The sequence below is a fragment of the Suncus etruscus genome, chromosome 10 (assembly GCF_024139225.1).
Source record: "Suncus etruscus isolate mSunEtr1 chromosome 10, mSunEtr1.pri.cur, whole genome shotgun sequence".
In the NCBI taxonomy this organism is placed as follows: domain Eukaryota; kingdom Metazoa; phylum Chordata; class Mammalia; order Eulipotyphla; family Soricidae; genus Suncus; species Suncus etruscus.
Genome location: NC_064857.1, coordinates 28,676,503 through 28,703,185, shown reverse-complemented (window position 1 = coordinate 28,703,185; position 26,683 = coordinate 28,676,503). Strand labels below are relative to the sequence as shown.

The 26,683-nt window shown below is 38.9% G+C and overlaps 1 protein-coding gene across 1 annotated transcript in view; it reads right to left on the bottom strand.

Moving 5' to 3' along the window:
- ARFGEF1 (ADP ribosylation factor guanine nucleotide exchange factor 1) overlaps positions 1 to 26,200 on the bottom strand; it is a 126,863-nt gene extending 100,663 nt beyond the window's left edge. The window contains exons 1-2 of the mRNA XM_049781796.1: positions 26,070 to 26,200; positions 67 to 97 (exon numbers count right to left, since the gene is read on the bottom strand). Of these exons, the coding sequence (XP_049637753.1) occupies positions 67 to 97; positions 26,070 to 26,193 (155 nt within the window). The 5' untranslated portion in view covers positions 26,194 to 26,200. The remainder of the gene's footprint in view (positions 1 to 66; positions 98 to 26,069) is intronic.
- Between the last annotated feature and the right edge of the window lie 483 nt (positions 26,201 to 26,683).

Here is a 26,683-nt window from a genome sequence, read left to right as displayed (position 1 = left end):
ACAATTACATTTCTTAAAAACTGCTACTAAAATTAATTTTGTGTTAAAAAAAGAAAATTCACAAACCTCTGTTTTTCAGTTTCAGCTTTTATTTCCTCTGTGGAAAGAAAGAACCATGCATTAGAAAAGTTGACAATAGAAAAAATCATACTAAAATTGTTTCAGTAAATGCATTACTTTATACATATAATTATAAATCTATACCAAAATTTTATACTGATAACCCTATAGGTGGGTAAACCACAGTTATTCATTAGTAAAACATGTCCCTTTCTCAGAATAGTTCTTTTGTCAAGTAACTACCATAAGCATCATTCACATTAACAGTATTAAATAAATTGTACTCAAGTCACAAAAATAATCACAGGTAGGATAAATGAAAAATAATCTCAATGTACCAACTCTGTGGATAAGATCAAAACATTATCAAGGATTATAATTCAGACTGTATGAGTTTATAATTAACCAACTTTTCTACTCATAAGCAATATAGGACAGTATATGTTACACCTATCCAAATTAATGGGAAATTTTCCTATCATTTATATACAAGGGACGAAGTAAATTAGACAAATTTCACCTTAAATTTAACTGAGAGGCTGGGAAATATGAACTATTGATTAGATCTGTTTCGAAGTTGGGGCTATAGCCCTAATTACACTACATGCCTCACATTTGATCACTGGTAACCAAACAAAAATACCTGATTTTAAAAAAGCATTCAAATATGTTGTTAATAATTACTGTTAGTACAGTTAGTACTTACTGAGAAATTATTATGTGCTAAGACATTTTATGTACTAACTTATAAGCCTCATAAAAACTCCATAATATCCATATTGTCATGTTCAAGTGTTACTTTAAGAACATTGAAGCAGACAAACTTGCCCAAGGCTACATGGCTCATGTGCATGGCTAACTAATGTTTTTATAATAAATAGTTTGACTCCAGATCCTGGTTGCTGTTATATTTAATCATTACCACAGAAGAATATTCATGTTTCAATATGTTATTTCTCAAAATAGTAACTATGCCTATACTACAAAAAGTTCCTTTTCAAGTAATAGTCTTAAGGAAAATTTGCTTTTCTATGTTAATCAGTATGTGTAAATAGTTTGTTTCAGATTGACCTTCAATACAAGTAAAGAAAAATAAGTTTCAGTTGTTTGCGTTCTGTTTGGGGCATAGCCGGCAGTACTCAAAGGCTATTCCTGGCACTGTACTCAGGACTGTTGGCCACTGAAGATGTTCAGATGACCACAGTGCTGAGGATGAAACAGCAGCCTATTGTATGTAAGGCAAAGGGACCTTACTTCCTGCACTATCTCTTGGGCAAATTCTCAAATTAAAGAAGAAAAAGAAGTAAACCCAAAAAATGAGCTTTCCTTATGACCTAACAATTCCACTTCTTAGCATCTACACCCAAAATACAAAAACATTAGTTTGTACTAAAAAACATAGTTGCACTTATCACTGAATAAGAACCACAATGAACATAAGTATGTTTTTTTTTTTTTAGTTATTATCATTATGCTTTCACAATAAGAACCTGGATGTGCTTAAATTCTACACCTACATATCAGTCCAAAAAACACAAGACTAATTCAAAAAGATATCTACACAACTATGTTCATTACAACACTGTTTACAACAGCCAAGATTTGGAAACAGCCCAAGTATGCAAGGATAGATCAGTGGAAAATGAAGATGCATAATGTGTAAATAGACAATAGAATACTACTCAGTAGTTAGGATGAAACCGACCTGCTACAACAGGGATAGAATGCAAAAAGAAATTAATTAGGGAGCCGGAGTGGTAGCACAGTGGCAGGGCATTTGTCTTGCACGTGACTGACCCAGGACAGACCTGGGTTTGATTCCTGGCATCCCATCTGGTCCCTCAAGCCAGGAGTGATTTCTGAGCGCAGAGTCAGGAATAACTCCTAGGCGTGACTGGGTGTGGCACCCCCAAAAAAAAAGAAAAAAGAAAAATAAATAAATTAGAAGAAAGATAAATACCACAGATCTCACTGGTATGGTATGTAAAGAAACAAAGCTAGAGGAATATGGCTAATGAAAACAAGTCCTCCCACTGACCCCATACCTGAAGCTACCATGAGTGGTGCTAGGAGGAACTGAAATGCTAGAGTACCAAATGCACTGAGGAGGGTGAATATTGGATATATGATGGTAAACTCGGTATTATAACATTATACCTCTGAAATTTATGCAGCCATCCCAGCTAAGGCATGCCACCTCCAACAAGTATACAACTAAATGTTCATAATCAAAACTGAACAGTGGGATCTCTAGCTAGCAAGTGGCCTACCCAGGTTCGATCCCCAGAATCCCATATGGTCCCTGAGTCTGCCAAGAATGATTTCTGAGCACAACCAGGAGTAACCCATGAGCACTACCATGTGTGCCCCCCCCCACAAATAAAATCAATTTTATTAAAACATTTCAGAAATATAAGGGTCTGTCTAACTTAAGTGTATCATAATATTACAACTAAAAGTTTGGTACAATAATATAATACCGTATATATTCGAGTATAAGCCAAACCCCCAATTTTATCCTAAAACTGGGAAAACTTAGTGACACGAGTATAAGCCAAGGTGGAAAATGCAGCAGCAGCCACTGGTAAATTTCAAAAATAAAAATATATACGCAAAACAATTACAATAATTGAGAAATCAGTAGGTTAAATGTTTTTCAATATTTATTGCTAAAGAAAGACTGTACACTAGAAACAATAACTTTAAAACTTTAAATAAAGTGCAGAAAATCGTAGCTTAACAGTTAATCAAGCTAAATCACAAAGGTTAAAATTCTTTAAAACTGGATTCCTCCTCCTCATCATCTGCATGTATAAACAGAGCTTCAGCTGTATCTGATGTGAGTGTATCAGCATAGACATTGTCATCATTGCTGAGTTCACAGATATCATTATCACTGCTGTCAGTCTCATACAAAGCACAGAATATTGTAGGTTAAATAGTTCAGTAGCATACAGTTCAGTTCAGCCACAGTAGATGGCAGAAGACAACTGGGGACTACATACCAAATCAAATAACCTGTATGACTCAAGTATAAGCCGAGTTCAAGTATATGTTACTTAAATTTATATATAAATAAATATATTATATTTAACATATTATAAATTATATTATAATAATCTGATAATTATTTATATATAAATGTATATGCTTAAATCTGAGGTAGAAGTACAAAGCTGTCCATTAAATAGGAATTTTTTAAAACAATAAAGGTGCATAAATCGATTTAAAATTAAATGAACCTTCTTTGGAAAGATTTGCTATAAACATAGTGTTTTCCTAAAAAAGGAGGATGGGTGAAGGGAGATATGTGGTGCTGGGGACTGAGCCAAGTCAGTCATATGCAAGGTAAGCACTTTGTTATCAAAAGAAAAAATTGGAGCCAGAGAGATAGCAGGGAGGTAAGGTGTTTGCCTTCCATGCAGAAGGATGGTGGTTCAAATCCCGGCATCCCATATAGTCCCCTGAACTTTCCAGGAGCGATTTCTGAGAGTAGAGCCAGGAGAAACCCCTGAGCACTGCCGGGTGTGACCCAAAAAACAAAACCAAACAAAACAAAAAAAAAACTTTAGGGCCATACCTGGAGATGCTAAGGGGTTATTCCTAGCTCTTTATTCAGGAATCATTCCTAGTCATGCTTGGGGAACATATGAGGTATCAGGCATTGAATGTGGGTCACTGCATGCAAGAAGAGAACCCTACCTGTAACCCCACCTCTCAATCTTCTTGTAACCTGACCTACAAGAAAGAGCCTCCCATTTCTGGGAGGGGTCTTGGGAGGTAATAAAAGCCTTTGATCAGAAGGGCAAAAGGAAGAGGATTTTGCCTGGATGAGATTGGAGATAGGAGCAGAAGAGATGGCTGAAAGAAGTTAAGACGCAGAGCAAGCTAAGGATGGCATGTGCTTAAATAGGTTTATGATATAGGCCACAGATGTTGGCCAGGGCAAATAAAGATGTTATCTCTCTGAAAGCCTGACTACATGTGAGTTTTCTACCAACTGCAATCACCTGACTGGCACACCCGCTGGTTAATGGAGAAGGTGAAGTCACGTGGTCCTGAGCTGGAGAAGAAAGGCCTCCATCACCATCCACCATCGTCCAAGCCCATCTAAAGAGCTCGTTAATTATTTAAATCAACACCTACCCACTATGCTATCACTCTGACTTCCAAAACAGCAAGCAAGTCAACCTTTCTGTTATTGTCCTAATCACCATTTTAATTTTCTGAAAAATAAACTCAAAAAACTTTACACATATCCTAACAAAAAATTTTGCATACTGTTAGCACTGTGACATAATCTTCAAAACCAAAAAGCAGTACCATGTTTTAATATTTAAAAGACTTCAGGGGTCGGCGAGGTGGCACTAGAGGTAAGGTGTCTGCCTTGCAAGCGCTAGCCAAGGAAGGACCGAGGTTCGATCCCCCGGCGTCCCATATGGTCCCCCCAAGCCAGGGGCAATTTCTGAGCGCTTAGCCAGGAGTAACCCCTGAGCATCAAATGGGTGTGGCCCCAAAAACAAAACAAAAAAAATAATAAAAATAAAAGGCTTCAGTAATAATCAAGCTCAAATAAATATCTCTCTTCTTCATAATAATAAATTCACTGTATGAGGCAGAATAGTATTTTCCCTTAAGTTGAGTCACAGCTCCTGAATCTCCATGCTCTCAATTAACACCATTTTCTCTGTGAGCTAGCATAAGAGCTACAGATTCTTTTTGTTGCTGCTGTTAATTTTTTTTAAACAGAATCAACTTGAGACACAAAGTAGTTCAAGACTGAGTTTTAGTCATAAGTCATACAATGTTCCAAGACCTATTCCTTCACCAGTGAATATTTTCCCAGCACTAATGTCCCTAGAGCTTCCCCCAGTCAGTCCCTCCCCCCTTATGCCCTGTGGTAGACATTTTTCTTCTCTTTCTCACCCTTTTAAAAACAAAAAACAAAATGAAAAAACACTGTGGTTTACAATATTGCTACTGATTGGGTATCATACATATCATTTTATATCTTCTCAGTACCCAAATCTTGTCCAGAATAATCATTTCCTAGTATCACTGTCATAGTGGTTCTTTCTCTGCCCTAATTGCACTCCCCTCTCACTTTTGTGCAAGCTTTCTAGCATGGACAAGTCCTCCTGGCCCTCATCTCTGTCTTTGGGTATTGTTACCATGCTTTATTGTCTTTTTTTTTTTTTATCCCACAAATGAGTGTGATCATTCTGTATTATTCCTCTCCCTCTGACTCCTTTCATTCTGGTTAGTAATGGAAAACTCCAACAAGGAAAGAGGAAGAAAACTTCAATCACCAAACAGAAGAACATGACAAGAGTACTAAACACAAGGTAGGGAATAAGCAGCAATAGAAGCAAAGGAATGAATTACTAGTGTGCTGGATAACGAGATGTGTGAAGCCACATGAAAAGGGAGTGAGTGAGAGGGGAGACTTTAAAATAGAAAAACCAGAGATCTGTGAAACAGTTTGAAGAGATATAACATCAGAATTACAGGGAGATACAAGCACTAGGAAATGTAAGTACTGGATTTAAGATAGAAATTAATAAACAGGTAGTGTCCAGATACCAACTTGTAGGTAGGTAATCAATTTATATAGACAGATAAAATAGACAAGTGGTTAGTCTGGAGGCCACATCTGGTGATCAGGGCTTTTTCCTGGTTCTGTGCTCTGCAAGCCACTCCTAGCAGGACTCAGAAAACCATATAGGTTACAGGAAATTAAACCCAAATCAGCCACAAGCAAGAGAGTACCTTGCCCATTATACTCTCTGGACCCTAAACTGAAACATTTGGAACAAATATATCTATTTGTTACATGTTCTGGGTCTGATACTAAAGTGCTGGGGCGGGGGATTGAGAGCCAGTGCATATATGCAACATTAGGGAATCAAACTCAGGAATTTGTGTGAGCTAAGGCATGTGTTCTACCATTTGAACTATCTCCACAGTCCCAATCAATCGATTTTTGACCAAGGTGCAAAGGCAATTCAATGAAGAAAAAAATTGGGGGTATGGGGGTGGGGGACAAATTATGTTAAGAAATAATTTACATTCAAAAGAGGCTTGAATATAATAAATCTGGCTTAATAATGATTAAAAATCTTTTCTTCTGTGACCCACAGTTCAAGTGAGAACATTTATACAGAGTTCTAGATATATATTTTAACTTGAATATCAACAGTAAGAAAACAAATAACCAAAAAATAAGCAAAAGATTTAAGAAACTCAACAAAACTATATACATATATATATAAAAGCATGACAAATACATGGCGAAGTTCAACATCATTAGCCACTAAAAAAAATACCACAAATTAAAAAAAAAAACCCCACAAATGAAAACCATGGTAAAATATCACTAAATACCTATTATGAGGTTTCAAACTAGTTAGAATAGGATACTCACAAAATTAGTAAAATAAAGTAACAGATGGGAATGTAAACAGAACTTGAAAAGACCATCTAAGTTTCTTATAAATACATATTTACCAAATATACTTTCTCTACAGAAATAAATATCCACACTCCAATAATCAAGAATATTCTAAATAGCCTAAAGTGATTTGTCATTTCACACCACTGGGCTTTCATTGTTACTATGTTATCTCACTGGAATTTCACTCTCACCACCACACTCCACCCTCAGTTTGCCTGGCAAGAATTTTCAAGGCTCTTTCAGTCAGTGAAGTTGCTTTTGAGTTACTGAAAATTAAGAAATCTTTCACTATTATGCATGAGAATACACAATCCCCTACCGTTCCTGCTTCATACTTACAGACACTTAAAATGCCAACCTTCGGTCAGAGATACAGTTCAAAGGACTGAAATAGAGGCTTCATATTTGGGAATCTTGAGCTCAATCCCTGCCATAGTTGCCCATGCACTAGTATTGCCCCTTCCCCTCCAAATTCCAATCTGCTGAGTACATTTCTCCTTTGTTTGTTCAGTCATTCATGCCTTAGCTAATGATGGTCCTTTCTCCCCAAAATATTTTTTCTACGGCTTTTTCATGGCTAACAAATACCATTCTTGGAACTGGAGAAATAGGAAAGCAAACAGGGTGCCTGCCTTGTATTTAACCAACTTAGGTTTGATCCCCTGCACCCCATATGGTTCCCTGCGCCCCACCAGGTATGCCCCCCCAAAGCCATAAATACACTCCACATACACAAATACTATTTTTTAGAATAGTTGTCATCTTCAAGAAATTTGACCCGCATGTCCAGGCTAACATAATTATGTCTTTCTTCAGAGTTTCATCTTTGTTATCACTACAACACTTACCTTATATTGAAATTTTACTTTATGCATTCACATCACTCAATTTGCTCCCCTAATATAAGCAAAGGATATCCTTTACATTTTTCATGTTCAGAATAAAATAAAATATCAAGTACTTAAAGAAAACTATCACTAGTACTAATGTGTTTATAAGTTTAAAATAGTATGCAGTTTGTACATGCAAATAAGGTATTATATTTAATAGTTTTACCTAACCATTTTGTTGTCCATACAAATAACCTCATGTCAATTTTATGACTGGAAGGTTCTTTCACAATAAGCTCAGTATTATTATGGGCTGTAAAGCCCATATTTCAAAATTGACCCATTTGCTCTCACTATCCAGTCAATATATCATTCTTTCATTGGGACAAAATTCATTGAAAACAGTCTCCAGGAATCTAAGGATAGCAAACATCTGAATAATGTTTTATATTCTTAGAAACTACCTGTATTTTAAAAGGGTAGTTATAAAATCAATTAAGCACTGAAATGGTATGAGAAGACTTTTTGTAAGCAGAGGTCCATCCCATGGTGCTGGGGTGAGGGGTAAAGCACTGGGGCTAGTTCACCCTTCTCTGTGGAAATATGGGCCTGATGGTCTGTACTTGGTAGGGAGCAAAGGGCCATACCTGATGATGCTCAGCCCATAGGCTAACAGGTACTTAGGCCCTGCAGTACCACAGATCTAACTCAGGACCTCACTCATGTTAGTCATGTGCTTTATTGCTTGATCTATCTCCCTGGACCCTGAGAAAATGCTTGAAGATTAATTCCCTGAAGGTCAACGAAGAGAAAGAAGACCAGAGTTTATCTGCTTATGACTAAGCTATAATCAAGTTATAATAGAATGAGGAAACTGTAGCTCACTGATTTCAGACAAATACTTATCAACATGAAAAATTAGGATAATAATAAAAATAATCTGTGGTCCAATATTTTTTTTTTGTCTTTGGAACACTCTTGGATGTGTTAAAGGATTACTCCTGGCCCTGCATAAAGGGATCACTCCTGGCAAGTGACCAAATGGGGTGTTGGAAATAGAACCCAGACAAGTCATATACAAGGCAAATGCCTTATCCACTGTACTATCTCACTAGCCCCTATACAAGAATATTCATAATACATGTAAATTTCTATATATTAAAAAGTTATATCAAACTGTTCAAAGACTGTAACCCCAAGAATTCGTAACACCTGGGACAAGAGTAACAATAAAACAGATAGGGTGTTTGCCTTCAATGAGGCTGATCAGAGATTGGTACCTACCAACCCATATGGTTCCCTGGACAATTACTTAGTGCAGAAACAGACAGGAATAATCCCCTAAGCAGTTCTAGGTATGCCCCCAAACACCCAAAAGAGATTTTATAACACTCGGTCTATACAACTTATCTTTATTGAACTTTTGTAGACTCAAGAAAATCTGCACTCTTAAATCTATTTTCTTTCTTCGAATGCCTATTTCTTGCAAGGGAACCACACCTGGCAGAGTTTGGAGGTTGTTCCCAGAAGTGCTCCTGAAGACAAGGAAGCATATAGTGCATGTGACTAAACCTAGGTTTCCATTATTCAAACCAAGTGTTCCAGCCCTTTGAGTTTTCTATCCTTAGCCTACACATCTTCTCAAACTGCTGAGAATGCACCAATAGACATACAGGCATAAAAATTATATCATTTGGGCAGGCATGGGGAAAGGGGGGGGGCAAGACCATATGGGATACCACTGTCCTTCCTGAATCAGCTGCTTGCAAGGCAAACACCCTACCGCTGTGCTATCTCTCCGGCCCTCTCTGTCCCTATTTCAAGGCATCAAAATGAGAAAATTCATGACAATATTCTGAAATACAAAAAAACATATTTCTTATTTTCACAAGTGAATGAGTAATGAAGCAAGGCCAGAATATAGCACATTTCTAGTTGATAATTACCTTTTTCACACATCATCTTATGGCCGCATCACTGAATAATTATTGCAGTGGCATGATTTTTTAAAAAATTCATATAGTGTTTACATGTACTTACATTTAAAAGAAAATACTAGCCTAAAATTGCATTGAAAAGCAATAGGTATGTATTAAGCAACACCAAAAGAAAAATAACATTTATTCCCTAAATATACAACTAGGTTGACCTTTCAATAAAAGGGAAAAAAATATATATGTAATTTAGTGACTTTATGTTGAATTGTATTTATATTAAGTGACTACATATATATGTATGTATGTGTGAGTGTATATATATATATACATATAAAAATATAAATTCAATGACTGATGTCAGCAAACTTTTTTCTTGTTTTTTTTTTTTTTTTTTTTTTTTTGGTTTTTGGGCCACACCTGGCAGTGCTCAGAGGTTACTCCTGGCTGTCTGCTCAGAAATAGCTCCTGGCAGGCACAGGGGACCATATGGGACACCGCGATTCGAACCAACCACCTTTGGTCTTGGATCAGCTGCTTGCAAGGTAAACGCCACAGTGCTATCTCTCCGGGCCACTTCTTTCTTGGTTTTTATTTACTACTTCAGTAAGAAATACATTACTGAGGCCAGAGTGATAAGTACAGCAGAACATTTGCCTTATACGTGGCCAACCAAGGTTTGTTCCTGGCATCCCATATGGTCTCCAGGGCATGCCAGGAATAATTTCTGAACACAGCCAAAAGTAACCCCTGAATACTACCAGGTGTGACCCCAAAGCAAAACAAAACAAAACATCCACTAGTTCTCTGGTTTCTCCCTTATTTCTATATGGAGTCTAACTCAGTATAGCTTAGTGGTTAAGACTACACTTTGTGTGTGAGAGGCCCTAGGTTTCATTCCCAATACAAAATTAAAAAGAAAAATGTAAAGAGGACAGAAAGAGAATAATGTATAGAGTGCCTGCTTGCACATGGCTATAATGAATTCAGTCCTAAACACCCAATATTGTTCTTTAAGTCCACCAGGAGTGTATTGCTGAGAGCAGAGCCAGGAGTAAGTCATGAGCACAGCCAGGTTTAGCCCGAAGACAAACAAAACATTGTTTTTAAAAGACTGGTAGAGGCTTGCCTTGCACACAGCCAACCCACAGAATCCCATATGGTCCCCCAAGTACTGCCAGGAATAATTTCTAAGTGCTGAACCAGGAGTTACCCCTAAGTATCACTGGGTGTGGCCCAAAAACAAAAGTTGTTTTGCTTTATTCTGCATTTCAATAGCACACAAAGTCTTGAAGACAGAGCCAAATCTCTCTCTCTCTCTCTCTCTCTCTATATATATATATATACACACACCTATATATGTATATATCAAAATATATACATATAACTTATATATAAAAATGTATATACACCTATTTACATTTGATCTAAAAGTTACTATTTTAGAATACTTTTCCATCCACTCATTTCTCCAATCACTGAGTATATTTACAGCACATCATTTCTCAGTGTTTGCAGTTCATATTCCATTACATCAGTGGTTCTCAAATAGTGGGGCATGCCCCCTGGGGGGGGGGCGCAAGGCTCCATAAAGGGGAGCGTGTTTGACCTCGGCAAACACTGTCATAACAAGCTAAGCCCAGTGTTTATGTCTCTGGATGTCTCTGGAGCTGAGAGTTGCTGTGTCCTGCTTCAAACCCTGCTTCGAAAAGCTATGCATGGCAAAACATGCTCATTGTAGCCATTAATCCAGACATCACCTCTGATTAAAAAATCAGCTCAAATTATTTTATATATTTTTGTTTTGAAGGTTAAAAGGTTTTTTTTTTTTTTTTGATAGATACAATTTACAGTCACGGGGGGGGGGGGGCGTGAAAAATGTTTTCTTCTTCCTAGGGGGGCGTGACAGAAAGTAATTGAGAAGCACTGCATAACATAGACATACTATTATTGATTTACCAATTCCACATTATTATAACTGGAGTTATTTTTAACTTTCAGCAATTTTAAAGAACACAGAATAAATATGTACATACATCTTTACAACTATTTTTTTGTTTGTTTTTTTTGGGCCACACCCGGCAGTGCTCAGGGGTTACTCCTGGCTTTCTGCTCAGAAATAGCTCCTGGCAGGCACGGGGGACCATATGGGACACCAGAATTCGAACCAACCACCTTTGGTCCTGGATCGGCTGCTTGCAAGGCAAACGCCACTGTGCTATCTCTCCAGGCCTTTTACAACTATTTTTTAATAATTTTCTAGAAGCACAATTTTAAAGGTAAAGAGATGGAAGACAGGGAAAAGAGGGAAAAGAGAAATGGGGGGGGGGGGAGAAGTGGGACAAAAGATTTTTAAAAAGGCATAAAACAGTATTCTCCAGTTCTGTTTTGCTGGAGCCGGAGCAATAGCACAGTGGTAAAGCATTTCCCTTGTACGTGGCTGATCCAGCACGGACCTCGATTCCACCCCCCAGAATCCCATATGGCCCCCCAAGCCAGGAGCGATTTCTGAGGGCATAGCCAGGAGTAACATCTGAGCATCACCAGGTGTGGCCCAAAAAACAAACAAATAAAAAAAAAAGTTTTGCTGTTTTTTCTTCTCCAGAAAATACCTATTACTTGCCTCACAATCTTAAAACTATTACAAATTCAGACTTGGAAGCTTATTTTCTTTTACATTTTGGGCAGAGTGTGGGCCTCCCGAGTGGTGGTCAGGAAGAAGGCCTGGGAGTAGCTGGCCTACAATTCAATGTGGGAGAAGAGGATTCAGTGCTGTTAAAGCCCTGTAGTTTACTCAAATCACCATCTAGGAATTTAAGGACTCCCAGAGCCTGCTGGAGGCCTACACACAGCGCTGTACCCTGAGATGATCAGGTGACAATTACTGGGGATCAAACATGGGTTGAAGAGGGTGAACTAGAGAGACAACAAGATTTAAAAAAAAAAAAAATTAAAAGAAAAACTATAAAACAAAAAATTTTCAAAAGTACACACACAATGTATTTACAAATTTACAAAAATCATTAAGAGATGTTTTCGTATTTTAGATTTTTTATATCTTTACACTTGTAATTTATCGAGATAACCAAAATTAAAAATACAGTTGTGGGCCAGAGTAATAATACAACAAGTAAGAACCTTTCCTTGCACATTGCTGACCTGGGTTTGATCCCAAGCACCACATATGGTCTCCACAGTGCTGCAGAAGTGATCTCTCAGTGCAAAGCCAGGAGTAAACCCTGAGCAATGCCAGGTATGGCTCAAAAATAAACAATAAAGCTCCATCATTATCATGGAAATAGATGTTATTTTTATTTGTTTGGTTGGTTGGTTTTTGGTTCACACCCAGCAGCACCAGGGGTTACTCCTAGCTCTATGCTCAGAAATCGCTCCTGGCAGGCTCAGGGATGCTGGGATTCGAACCACTGTCCTTCTGCATGCAAGGCAAACACCTTACCTCCGTGCTATCTCTCCAGCCCCAGATGTTATTTTTTAAGTAACAAAGTTTTATTTGCAGTTTAACAAAAATGAAGTAAAAAAGTATTATGTTGGAAATACAATTAAAAGACTGGAGCAATGTTACACAGATAGGAGCACTTGCCTTGCTCACAACCAACCCAGATTTGACCCCTGGCCCTCCCTATGGTCTCCCAAGCCTTGTCAGGAATGAATACTGTGTGCAGAGACAGGAATAAGCCCTGAGCATTGTCAGGTGTGACCCAGACAAGAAACAATTAAGGATATTCTACACAGTAAAATCACAGTAATGCTGTAAATTTTCAAATTGAACCTTAAAATTTTCCTTAAAATCTAATTAAAAATATATATACCCGGGCCCGGAGAGATAGCACAGTGGCGTTTGCCTTGCAAGCAGCCGATCCAGGACCAAAGGTGGTTGGTTTGAATCCCGGTGTCCCATATGGTCCCCCCCGTGCCTGCCAGGAGCTATTTCTGAGCAGACAGCCAGGAATAATCCCTGAGCACTGCTGGGTGTGGCCCAAAAACAAAAACAGAAAAAAAAAAAATATATATATATATATATACACACACCCAAAAATACACACAAGTCAGCTTGATTTCTTAGAACACAAAAATAAAATGTTCTTTTCTACATGATAGACTAAGGTATGCCATTATGAACAAACAATACAATAAGTTAGTTATCTTCAAGAGTCATTGAAAAGTACAAAGGAATGTTTTTCTGACTAGCTGCAAGTGAGTTGTTCGTTATGTATATTTCCCTCTCTCTCTTTACAGTGACTCTTTACAGGCCTCTATAGATGCCCTCTCATTTCTTTTTTATAATCTGTTCAGAGTAAATGATGTTTACAGGAATGGCCCCATTACGGCAAAAGGCAACTCTACCAAACACAAGCTCTAAAACTTAATTTACAAAATGCAGTTGACCACAGCATATAAACTTGTTTTGAGGAATGATTGAGATCAAATCAATAAAGTATTTAATTGGCACAGAATGCCTCTTTTCCATTATTACTTTAGGAGTTAAATTGCTCAATTTTAGAAGAATACATTTGTAGTCAACAAAATGGGGGAAATAATACTTACAGTGCTTAACCTGACATTTCAATGAAACAAAACTAGCCATATCAACTAGGTTGCTAAAATAAAAATTACAATAACAAACGTTGGCTGGCAATGGTCACAAAGAGCCAAAGAGATGGCTCAAAGGACTGAGCACATGCTTTGCCTACATGAGGCCCAGCTTAGATCCTCTCAGCATCACCTAGCTCTCTAAGAATAGCCCACCCACCCTCCACTTATTCCCCCCCACTGGGTGTGGCTTCACCCCATTTGCACCACCATTTGCACCATCCTCCAAAATATAAAGAAACAGTCATTTATTGTCATTTGGAACATAAAATGGAGCAAATATTTAGGAAAATTTAGCAATTTCTTGATACAAAACTTCCAGGTGAAATAATTTATATGACTCAGCTATTCCAGTTCTAGTTATCTACCACCCCCAAAATAAAATTTAGATCACAGAAAGACATACAATAAAAACTCTATTCAACCCAAATGCCTGTTATTTGTGAACAAATAATCAAAATGTGGTACTTTACATTATGACATACTGTTCACAACTTAAATGATACATGTACATGATTCAAAAATAAACTGCATCAAACAAGTCACACATAAAAGACCACACAGGTGAGACTACAGCTAGATAAAATGTCCAGAAAAGGCAAATCTACAGGAAAAATTAATAGTAAAAGGAGCGTTAGTAGTGTAGTGACAAGGATATATCGATAAAGTAGATCTAAAAGTGAATTATAATGGTTGTACAAATCAACAAATTTACATTTGAATTGGTTAAGTTGTATAGTATACAAATTATTTTATATGCATATTAAAAGTTACTATTTTTATAAATTTTACTATGGCAATCTCCAACTAATACTAACATCGGTGGTTACACCCTAAATTTTTGGTAAGGCTGGGGGCTGGGTTTGGGGGTAATATCCAGCAGTGTTCTGGGTATCCTCTAGTGGCGCTTGGGGGAAGCACGTATGTGCGGAGATGGAACAAGCATGCAAAAACCTTAACCCCTGGCATTAACTCTCTTGCATATTCCCTAATTTACTTGAAATACTATGGTTTACCTGAAAATAGTTTGAAGAAAAGGATTTGTTTATAAAAAAAAAAGCTGCCCCCAAACTACACAATGAATTCCTAGGCTTGGTGCAAACAATGGTGATTAACAGAGGGAAAAGAAGGGGTAATGGTAATATTAGGTAGAGGGAAAGAGATCTTCTGGTGGTAGGAAGGCACAGCAACTTTGACAGTGGGTACCATCAGTGGGTTCATACAGAAATGTAACTTTATACCCTGAAATTCAACAGTGATACATCAATTAAAAATGTAGATGAATGAACAAATGTACCGACCTTGCAAATAATCAAAAGTGAACAGACTGATTAAGGCATATGGTCTCTAATTAAGTGCTTGGTTTTCATGACATCCACTTTGCTTTTATACTGATCATTTTACATTGTAACAAAGTTAGAGATGAAAATAACTAAGTAAAATCACACTATTTCTTTTTGGACTCGACGGCTTAGAAGAAAGATGAACCATTCAGCATAGCATTTTAGAAATATCCTCAATATTATAATACAAAATATTTCAAAGGTTGTTTATCACAACTTTTCTTTTTTTTTTTTTTTTTTTTTTTTTTTGGTTTTTGGGCCACACCCGGTAACGCTCAGGGGTTACTCCTGGCTATGTGCTCAGAAGTTGCTCCTGGCTTGGGGGACCATATGGGACACCGGGGGATCGAACCGCGGTCCATCCAAGGCTAGCGCTGGCAAGGCAGGCACCTTACCTTTAGCGCCACCGCCCGGCCCCATCACAACTTTTCTTAAAAGATAAACTGTATAGATTCAATTATACCCGATCTAAATCAAAGTAAAACAAAAATAGCAAAGGTAGAATAATAAGGTTTTAAATATTTTAATCCATAACTCTTGTTTTATTTTTGTTTGTTTTTAAGGGTACAGGTTTGGAGACACACCAGTAGTAAACAGACTATTACTGGCTCTGTGCTCAGAAATGACATCAGATAGTGCTTTTGAGACCTTAATGAGTTGCGAGGATTAAATCAGGATTGACTGAATTGGGGTCAGCCATATGCAAAATAAGCATCTTATCTCCTGTACTATTTCTCCAGCCACATGCAAAATACCTTACCTCCTGTACTATTTCTCCAGCCTCAAGACTTCTACTAAAAAGTTTATGAGAGACCACAAACACTAAAGCCTCAAAATCTCTGCTTTCTAGATTCAGAAAGGAGAGATCAGTCAAAAAAAGCTACTTGATTACTATAGATACTGTTCTCTTAGAAATGGAAGTTCAAATAAATTAAATCAGGTCTAAAAAATCAGTACAAAGGAAAGTTTATAAGGCTCATAGGACTGCTTTAAACAATTACCACAGGGCCAGTAAACAGCAGAGACATGACTTATTAGAGTGAGACCATGAGTTTGACCCCAATATTGAAAAAGTAATAAATTTCCACAGACCAATAAGAAAGTAGCGTAGAATGCCTTCCTTGTAAGTATATGGTCACAAATTCAAATTCCCATGTGCTGAACTGGGATCCTGTCATTTGTTGTTTGAGCCAGGCAACTCTGCTATCCAAGATCATTACCACTGTGTAAGATTTCCAAGTGCCACAGCCAGGTGTATAAAAGTATCGAAAAAAGGGGTACAAACCCAGAAAACTTTCTAACTAAAAACGATGCAGAGTGCCTCCAATTGACTTTCTATCAATATCATTGTTTTCTCTAAATTTTCTAAGTCTACCACAAGGAGATTCATATACAGCTACTGAAAAACATTTCCAGGAAGACCTAAAACCCAAAAGACAATTAACTCACCTATTTGGGTGAAAATTGACAAGGACTGGGTTGCAGGAAACTTGATCATCAGAGGAAGAGGATACGCTTACACTTCCACAGAAGACACTCCCCAAAAGAAGCTATGAATTCCACTGCACCATATAAGGACTCGTCAAAATTTAGATCCCAGAAAGATTTTGGATTATCCATCATTTTTCATTATTTTACATCAATTATTCATTATTTTACAAGACAATGTAAAAACTAACTTTACCTTAAGCAGTTTAGATGCATTTACACATTTCTTTAAGCTTACTTAGGAATTTAAATAGCCATTTATTTTATTTTATTTTATTTTATTTTTGAACAAGTAAGATCCCAATTGTTATTAGTTATTTGAATTCTGACATTAAAAACGCACCTACACCAGCAGGAAGTAGTAAAAGATAAAGAGCACATCATCCCTATTCCCTGACAACATAATTTACATTTCAAGTTAGTTATAGGTTTAGAATTTAATTTTTATAAAATTTTCATGATTTCCCATTGTTGTAAATAATTATGCTTCAACTTCTCTCTTTATCAAATAGTTCTCACATCCACATGCAACTCAGAAATAGGAATTTAATTATCAGTAAGAAAGCTCTTGTTGATATCCTACATTTACTAAACAAAGTTTCCATATTTTCCTTTCTCTTCCCTTCATAATGAAGTGAAAAGCCTTCCTGAAGTGAAAAACTTAAAACTTAAAACATGACCTGGGGCCGGAGCGGTTGCACAAGCGTTAAGTGCCTTGCAGCATTAACCTAGGACAGACCAAAGTTCGATCCCCCAGCCTCCCATATGGTCTGCCAAGCCAGGAGCGATTTCTGAGCACATAGCCAGGAGTAACCCATGAGGGTCACTGGGTGTGGCCCAAAAAGCAAAAAACAAACAATAAAACCCAAACCTTAAAATATGACCTGCAAAAGGATCCTGAAATGTGTTAGTTCCTGATTCTCAGGTGCAGATCTGATGACATCATCAGCTGAAGCACTCAATTTAACTATGATTACTCAATTACTCTGTGCAGATCTGAAGACATCATCAAACTGCAACCCTCTGAATCTGACTTACCTGGAACTGCCTACCCTGAAAACTTTTAAATACAGAAAGGGGAAGATCTTGTCCCACATCACTGTATTACCCTAACATCAATCCAGCACCAGCCAGCCATAAAAGGGGTCCGACCCTTTAAGTACGACCCTAACTATGATTGGCTGGCTTAGTCTATAAATCCCCTTCAGCCCCGACCCCTCCAGAAACTGAGATGAAGGTGTGGACAGTTAGAAGAGACAGGAGACAGCTGAAGCAGCAATTGAACTGTTTCTATTCCTGGCTACAGTTTTTCACCTTGATTTGCACAGACCTTCAGCTACCTTTGGCTATATCCCTTTGGACTATTTATCTAACCCCTTGACAAGGTATACCTGTTCCTTTTACCTGGCCCTCAATATGACCTTAGCCTGATCCCAAACCCTTCTCTCCCTCTTTCTCTCTCTACTGGCCTAGGGGGTTGTTCATAAGCCCCTGGGCTTCTTTAATAAAAAGTGAGATATTTGAGATATTTTTCAGAGTCTACAAGTCTACAAGTCCCCGTGGACACCAGAAGTGTCGGCCCATCTCTGGCAGCTCGACTCTGACAAAATACAAACTTCCAGGAGCGCTAGTGTCAAGAATATAAGCACAACAACCTGATGTACAACCCCCCCAAAACACCAAAGCTAAAAAATATAAAAGATGGGGCCAGAGCAATAGTACAATGAGTAGGATATTTGCCTTGCATGTGACCAACCAGGGTTCTATCTGCAGCATCCCATATGGTCCTCGGAGCACCTTCGGGAGTAATTCCTGAGTGCAGAGTCAGAAGTAACCCCTGATAACCCTGGGTGTGGACCCTCACTACACCAATATGCATGTAGTATATGTGTGTGTATATATCTGTGTGTGTATATACAATATACATATAGTATATATGTGTGTATATGTGTGTGTGTGTGTGTGTGTGTGTGTGTGGTGTGTATACACACACAAGCATCACAGCCAGGAATGTGTATACAATGTCATCAAAACAGAAACATCAAGGGGTCAGAGCCGTGGTTCAGCGGTAGGGCATTTGCCCTGCATTCGGCTGAGTCCTAGGATCCTCAAACTTTTTAAACAGGGGGCCAGTTCATTGTCCCTCAGACCACTGGAGGTCTGACTATGGTAAAAACAAAACTTATGAATGAATTCTTATGCACACTGCATATATGTTATTTTGCAATGAAGAAACAAAACAGATACAAATACAATATGTGGCCTGCGGGCCATAGTTTGAGGACCACTGCCGGCGTGGTTCGCTCCCCAGCATCCCATATGGTCCCCCAAGCCAGGAGCGATTTCTGAGCACATAGCCAGGAGTAACCCCTGGGTCACTGGGTATGGCCCAACCCCCTCCCCCCAAAGAAACATCAATAATAAGACAAGTGGGAAGAAGAGTATATTAAGTTGCAACAAATTTAAGGGTTAAAAATACTCCCCCAATTCTAGAGGTCAGAAATCAAGATTTAGGGCATCAACAGAACTATACTAACTCTTAATGTTAGTCTAGGAATAATCACTCCTTCCTGTTTGTTATCTTTTAGTAACTCTTAGGATTCCTTGGCTTGGAGCAACAGAAATAAATCCAATCCCGGCCTCTATTTTACACAGCCCTTTTCCTTTGTGCATATCTGTTTTCCTCTATTTATAAAGACACCAGTCACTTCAACTCAATCTAAGAGATTGCATCTGGAGGTCCTTAACTAATCATAGCTGCAAAGATCCTATTACAGAAAAAGACCAGACCAGTTCTTTATTGTAATTATAACGATGATGTGAAATGATGGTTCCTTTAGTGGAAAATAAACTCACTGAACCTCCATCCTTAGTAAAAACTATTTTTAATTGTCCTTTTCCCAGAAAAACAACATGAAATTCTATCAGATATCCTAAAATGTATGTAAAGAAATGAATGTATGAAAATATTTTACAATTCAACTTTATCTCTCAAAAGCTATTTCTCATAGCATTCTCTCTCAAGATGAATTACATTTCTATGCACCCTGTAGCTCAACTATAAAACGGTTCTTCGAATGAAGTCATGAAATTGGCTAATACATAGATATGTATGGAGAGCATTATGCTGAGTGAAATGAGTGAGAGATCACTCATATGTGGAACATGAGAAAAAAAGAGAGTAAGGTAATAATATCCAGAGACAAGAGATTTGGGCCAAGAGGACCAGTCCATGGTAGGAAGTTTGCCAAAAGTATTGGGGGAATGTGATAAGGGTAGAGAAGGAACCACAAAGACAATGATCATTGGAACTGATCATGCTAGACTTGATACTGAACAAATAAAGTGATAGGCATGGTATCCATTTATTAAAAATAGTGCAAACCACAACATCTAAAAGAGAAAAAGGAGTATTGGGGAGAGGAGTAAAATGCACTCTTCAGAAGCAGGCATGGGGAGGATGGGAGAGAAACTGGGGATACTGGTGGTGGGAAATGTACACTGCTGGAATGTGTATACTGTAAGACTGAAACCCAACCATGAACAATTTTATAACCATGGTGGTTTACAAAAAAGGGGGGGACCTGTTTTCCGACAACTAACTCAATAACAAATCTCACAGACTTCTTTAAAAGAGATTCCAGAGGTGGAGATAGTACATTGGGTAAGGTTCTTGCCTTGTACCCAGCCCACCCAGGTCCAATCCTTGGCATTCTATCTGGTCCCATGAACCAGCCAGCAGGTAGGAAGCTTGCCTTGCACACAGCCGAACTGTGTTTGATCCCCAGAAATGCATTTGGTCCCCAGATTTTTTGACAGCAGTGATTTCTGACAAAAGCCAGAAGTAAATCCTGAGCAAACTTAAGTGGCCTAAACCCATTCCAACACCAGGCCCCCCACCCAAAAAAAATCACAATCATCTGACCAAAGTGAGTCTTTAAAACTGTAAATCTGCTGTCATTTCAAAAACTATGTTAGCTTCCCTCATAAGAAAATAAAAAGTGGGCCCAGAGAGATAGCACAGCAGCGTTTGCCTTGCAAGCAGCCGATCCAGGACCAAAGGTGGTTGGTTCGAATCCCGGTGTCCCATATGGTCCCTCGTGCCTTCCAGGAGTTATTTCTGAGCAGACAGCCAGGAGTAACCCCTGAGCACCGCCGGGTGTGGCCCAAAAACCAAAAAAAAGAAAAGAAAAAGTAACTCTCCTCTCCAAGCACTCCCAGTCTCTCTCCTGCAGCTATAAAAGCCCCCTTTCATACCAGAATGCATCAAAATCAAAACTAACTACTGTCCTATTTGTTTCATCCAGGTATTTAAATGACTAAATTTCCCTGTCATTTCTCTGTTCATTGTGACCTTGGCAGCTTTCTTAGTAACCCTAATTAACCTTGCATTCGTGTCACTCCCACTTTATTCTCTGTACTATTTTAGATACTAAAAATCTGACAATACAGATTTATTTTTTTCTCAGCCTCAATTAAATTAAATTTAGAATTAAAGTTTCATGAAAGCAAGTCTGGATCACTACTTGCAAACCCTAAACTAGAAATAGTATCTTGTCAACATATAGCTAAACGAATACACATACTCTTGAATGACAATATTTATTCATCTATTTTCTCTCAAAAGATTTCTTTATTTTGGTGGGATTTCTTGTTTTGCTTTGTTTTTTCTTTTTTGGTGGGCGGGAGATAATGAAGGGAGGTTAAGGCAATAATCTACAATGCTCAGGGTCTACAACCCATTCTGTGCTGAGGGTTGCTCTGGAGATTAACAGAGCCAGGGATCAAACCTGGGCATTCTACATGCAAAGAATTTGGTCAATTGAGCTCTCTTTCTAGTACCTCAAATATTTCTTCATTTTGTAAGGAACTGTACATAGAATATTCTATTCCCCAGTTATTTTTTACATTTCAGAAAAAAAATTTATTGTGCTTTGAAAGACAATTTACTAATAGTGTTCATCTCTCTTTTGGTTTGGGTACAATATCCAACGGTGCCCAGTTTTTACTCCTAGTTCTTGCTCAGAGAATATTTCTAACAGTTCTTGGAGGACCATTTGATTTGTTAGGGATCAAACCAGATCTGTCATGCAAGTCAACCTTAACCCTTTGTGCTCTTTGGCTCCCAGAAGCTTCTTTATAAATTAAATACTACCAGGTGAAACAAGCAATTTCCTGCCATTAGATGGTATCCAATCTACTCTTAATATAATCTGTTTCAATTGTGCTTTCTTTCTTCCCACAATGTCAAGAGGACTCCTGCCTTCCCAAAAGAGAAGAACTCTCTGGAAAATGGTCTCATCAGTAGTTAGGCATATTGTATTTATTCTGCCTGTTTTCCCCTTCAACACATCAGAAAGTAAATTTAAGGAACAATATTTCCTAGGAGCATTCAGATACAAGAAAGGGTCCAAATAAATTCAGAAAAAAAAAAAAGATTAAACAAAATCAAGTAGGTTTCTTTCTTGAAGAACTTTTGAAGAACTTTTCAGAATCTTAGTTATGTTATATGTACTGTAAATCAGCAGTAGAAAGTAAGTATATGCGCTGCAAACCAAACTTACATTACATTATAATTAAAATGCTTGCTATCTTTAGAATATTATTTGGGATTAAGTCATTGCTTTATCATAAGTAATGAAGTAACAAAACAAAATTATGGAAAGCAGCATAAAACCAGAGCTAGAATAATTTCCCTCTCCCAACAAACACCTTCTATATATCATCAAGGATTAGAGGAAAGGGGAGAAAGTTCAAAGTGAGAAAGAAGCACAAACTTCCCATAAGGGAGCCTTGAGTTTGCTCCCTGACACCACATGGTCGGCCCCAGCTCCTGCACTATTCTGGCTCCCAGGGACAAGTCAAAAAGGAGCAGTGCTGAGAACTGTAGGGTGGGGCACAAAAGAAAAAGAATGAAATTAGAAGAGCTAAAGAAGCAAAAGATTAGCCTACATTTTATACTGATATTTGGGTGTGGGGAGGGATTCTTAATTAACAGACTAAAAATCACTAGGATGACTTTAAAATATGACTGATTGGACATATTCACACTATCTGGCACAAAAAATGTTGCCTATTATCTTCTGCATCATTTCCCCATATCTATGCATAGTATTCATGATGTAGACCTTCTGTGTCTCTATAGCCTTTTCTTCTGGTCATTTCTTTTACTCCTATTCTTCATTAGCATCAGCTTCCAACCTTAAAGTGTTGATCCTAACATTTGCAGAGTATTTCTGAAGATACGTGATGCCAGAAGCAGAAGTGAAACTAGTTACATCCTTAAAATCAAAGAAAACTCCTAAAACTTAGAAGACTTGATTGGGATATGAACCAACCACACCCAGCTCCCATGAGACAATGCTACCTTCAAGCTCAATCCTGCAACAATCCTAAATTCTTTGAAACTAAAAATAGCTCGGCTGTTGTCTCATCTGCCAGCAGATGGCCAAACTATTTTTAATTCAGGATTTTAGAAGAGCAAGAATGGATGAAACTAAGCTAGGGCAGCCTCAAATGCCTCACTGCATAGTGCAGTGTATGCAGAAGAACATAGCAGAGTGACAGGGAGCAGAGAGCAACCTAGAGCTCTTCTTGGGTCGTGGGTTTCACAGATTATAATCAAGTGATTTATTTTTTTCTTTGTGAAGCCACTCTACTTCATAATAAATACTGATGTAGAACAATCTGACACATTTTAAAGACTCTCCATACCTTTTAAAAGGCAAAACTATTTGTGTTTTTTAGTAAAAGTTTCTTTCTGTATTGTCTTTGGAAATTAATTTTGTATTACTGGATTAAAATTCTCCCTATACAGATATAGTTTCAAACAACAGTTTTCTTCAGAATATGTGTTAACCTTTAACTCCAATAAGTATTACCAACAGAAAGTCTACCTATAATTGGCATTCTCTTAGAAGGGACAGGATTTGGACCAGAGAGATGAGTACATGTTTTGTGTGCAGGAAGCTCAAGTTTGATCCCAAGTAGCCAAACCAGTGAACAATGTGCTAGTAGACTCTAAGCACCACCTGTTATGACCCAAGAAAACCAAATCATAAAAAAATTAAAATGAAGCAATCAAATTCATTGCAAATACCAATGCTTTCTGAACCTTCTCACATGCAATGAATTGATAAAAAAGATGAAAGTCTGACATAATATATACTGTAATACTTTCCATCTTCCATCAGCTCTCTAATAGGTGTTCAATAAATATGAGGGAAGGGTTGTAATAACTCTGTACATTAATGTCACAAACATGAACGCTACAGTAACTGTATTACAATTTTCTTAATTTTAAATATATGGGATGAGGGGAATAAGAGTTGAAGATGTAGGTACATAGCTGTCTTAACCCACAAACCAACTCACAACAGAAAAAAACAAAGCAAACCATACTAGTTTACTTTCCCATCCTTCTGCATGGATACACAGATTCACAATATTAAAGTAGTCCTGGTGTAGTTGTCAAATGTAAAAAGGATTAGTTCCCAAAGAGAATACACGTTGAATGATACTGCACTTCTCTGCAAAGATAAAAGTGAGTTTTCCTATCAAACTATGTTTGGTGACAACAATGTGATTGCTTATTATGATTGTTAGGAGCTAAGTGTAACTTTAACTTTATGAAATGTGAGGAAAAATCAAAAAATGAATGAACTTTGGAGTATAATCACATAACCTGCTACTTACACGCAAAGAATCAAAAAGTAAAACTGGCAATATATATAATAGACTATGCTGATAATATATAAAAAATATAGTCTAATGTGGAAAACCTTGTCTGAAAAACTAAAACTTCTGTTTGAATCTCAAGTTTTTTAAGTTCTTTAACCTGAAACATATTCATAAATACAAAACAATTCTTTAAAATATTCTAAATCACTCTTCTTATCTCAAAATATTGATACCTTTCAGGGCCCAAACGGAAAACACCATTTTTAGAGAGTACAAAGGTACTTTGTACATCTTACAGGAAATATTAGTACATGAATAACAAAAAAAAATGAACTTTTTGATCAAAGAGATCAAAAAACTAAATTAAAGTCCATTTTATGTGTCCAAAAAATATGCAATTTCTTCCATGTTTTCTTATCACCACTGTTGAGTGTCCCAAAAAAAGTAAACAGCTCAACGAATAGGAAATATTTTTTATTGAATAGTTTAAAGGCAAAGTTGCTTTGAAGCAGCCGTGAGCCTTTCTATACCGTGCATTTATATGATACTAGATTTGCTTCCTCTTTCAAGAATGCTATCAGCCAAAGCGCAGTGAACAAGCCTCATTGCCTTGTCAATCTGATCTTGTCGATTTTCAGTGATATAAAACGATGCATGAGCATTAGAAACGCATCTCCATGCTCAATGCTTAAACGATTTCAGCTGAGATGGACATAATGGATCCGGTCCCCCCCTTGTAATAATCGCCAGCCTGCCCTCGCCTTGAAGGGTATTGTTCAGATCTGCCCAGCTCTGGGCTCCTTTACACTCGGATCTATCTCTTCCGTCTTAACTATAAATCACAATTCTGGCTCCAGGGGCAGCTGCCACGGTCTATGGTCTAGACATGTGGCAGGCGGGTGTCATTGTCTGTTTTTCATTTCCCCCCCTTTCAAACGCTCCCTTTCTTTATCTCTGAAGCCTGCTCCTTTGAGTCCATCCCAGTCATTCATTTCCGTCACCCCTGAGAACCTGTGATCTTGGGGTCTTCCAGGTCAGCCCTTCTGCTCCAACCAACCTAACATAACACCATCACTTGGTGCTTTCCCGAAGAGGGGAGGGAGTGAGGGAGGGAGAGAGAGACAGAGACCGAGATAGAGAGACAGAGACAAGCTGGGACGAGCTGCATGCAGCCAAGCAAGCAGCTCTTGGTCCAATCAAACAGAGTTTGATTTCTCCAGACGATCCTCCCCCCCTGGGGTGGGGAACAACTTCAGCCCATGTTCCCCCCCAAAGTCCCACCCTAAAGTTAACTAGTTGCGAGGACAAGCCGGGCTCCATTCACTCGGGCACCCAGCCCAGTCTTGGCTGGACAAACCAACTCCACACCTCCATCCGTCCATGCCATGCATATGCCCAGCCGGGGGGGGGGGAAGACACAACAAAACAGCTCGGCCCGGCCACCGCCACAAAGGGGTGTGTGTGTGTGGGTGTGGGTGGTCTCAGGGGTGCCCAACATGCCTGGCTCCTTCGGCCCAGCAGCCATAGAGGGGCCGGCGACGAACGAGAGAGGGAGAGACTGTGAGGACTCGCGAGGCTGGGGGGCTGGGGGTCGGGGGGAGAGAGATCAGTGGCGGATCGAGTCTGCCCCCCAACTCAGCCTGAAGCCCACAAGTCGTGCGAGGCTCACCTAGCGCCACCTCGCACGCCTTGCGCAGCTGGGAGTGATGCGCCTTCCTCACTTCCTTGTCGGCCAGGATCTTCTCCAGGGCGCGCGTGAGGAACATGTTCTTGGTCTTCTTGCCCTCGTACATGGACGCGGCGGCGGGGGAAGGAGGGACGGAGGGAGGGACGGAGCGAGGCCGAGGGAGCGAGGAGACGGGGACGGCAGGCAGGCAGGCTGGCAGGCAGCCGCAGGGACGGCCGCCTCAGGGCGTCTTCCGCCTCGGGGTCGCCCGATCGCCCGCCCGACGGACTCTCAAGGCCCCCCGCTCTGGCAGTGGTCGGCGCTCGGGACTGAGGTCAGTTGTCCCCGGCTCTCTTCGGATCGCTCAAGTGTCCGCAGTTTTCCTCAGCTCTCCGAATCGGCCTCGGGTCTCTGCAGTTCTCAGCTGTCAGTTCTCAGCTCTCCTGGGTTCTCCTCAGCTGTCAATTCTCTCCACTTTCCTCCAGTCCTCGATTCTCCTCGGCTCTGAATCCTCCCCAGAAGTGAGGCCGGCTCTCCCCGGCTCTCCCCGGCTGTCCCCGGGCGATCGAGGGAGCCCCGCCGGGCGGCCCCGCCGGGCCCGAGCGCCTCCGCCTTCC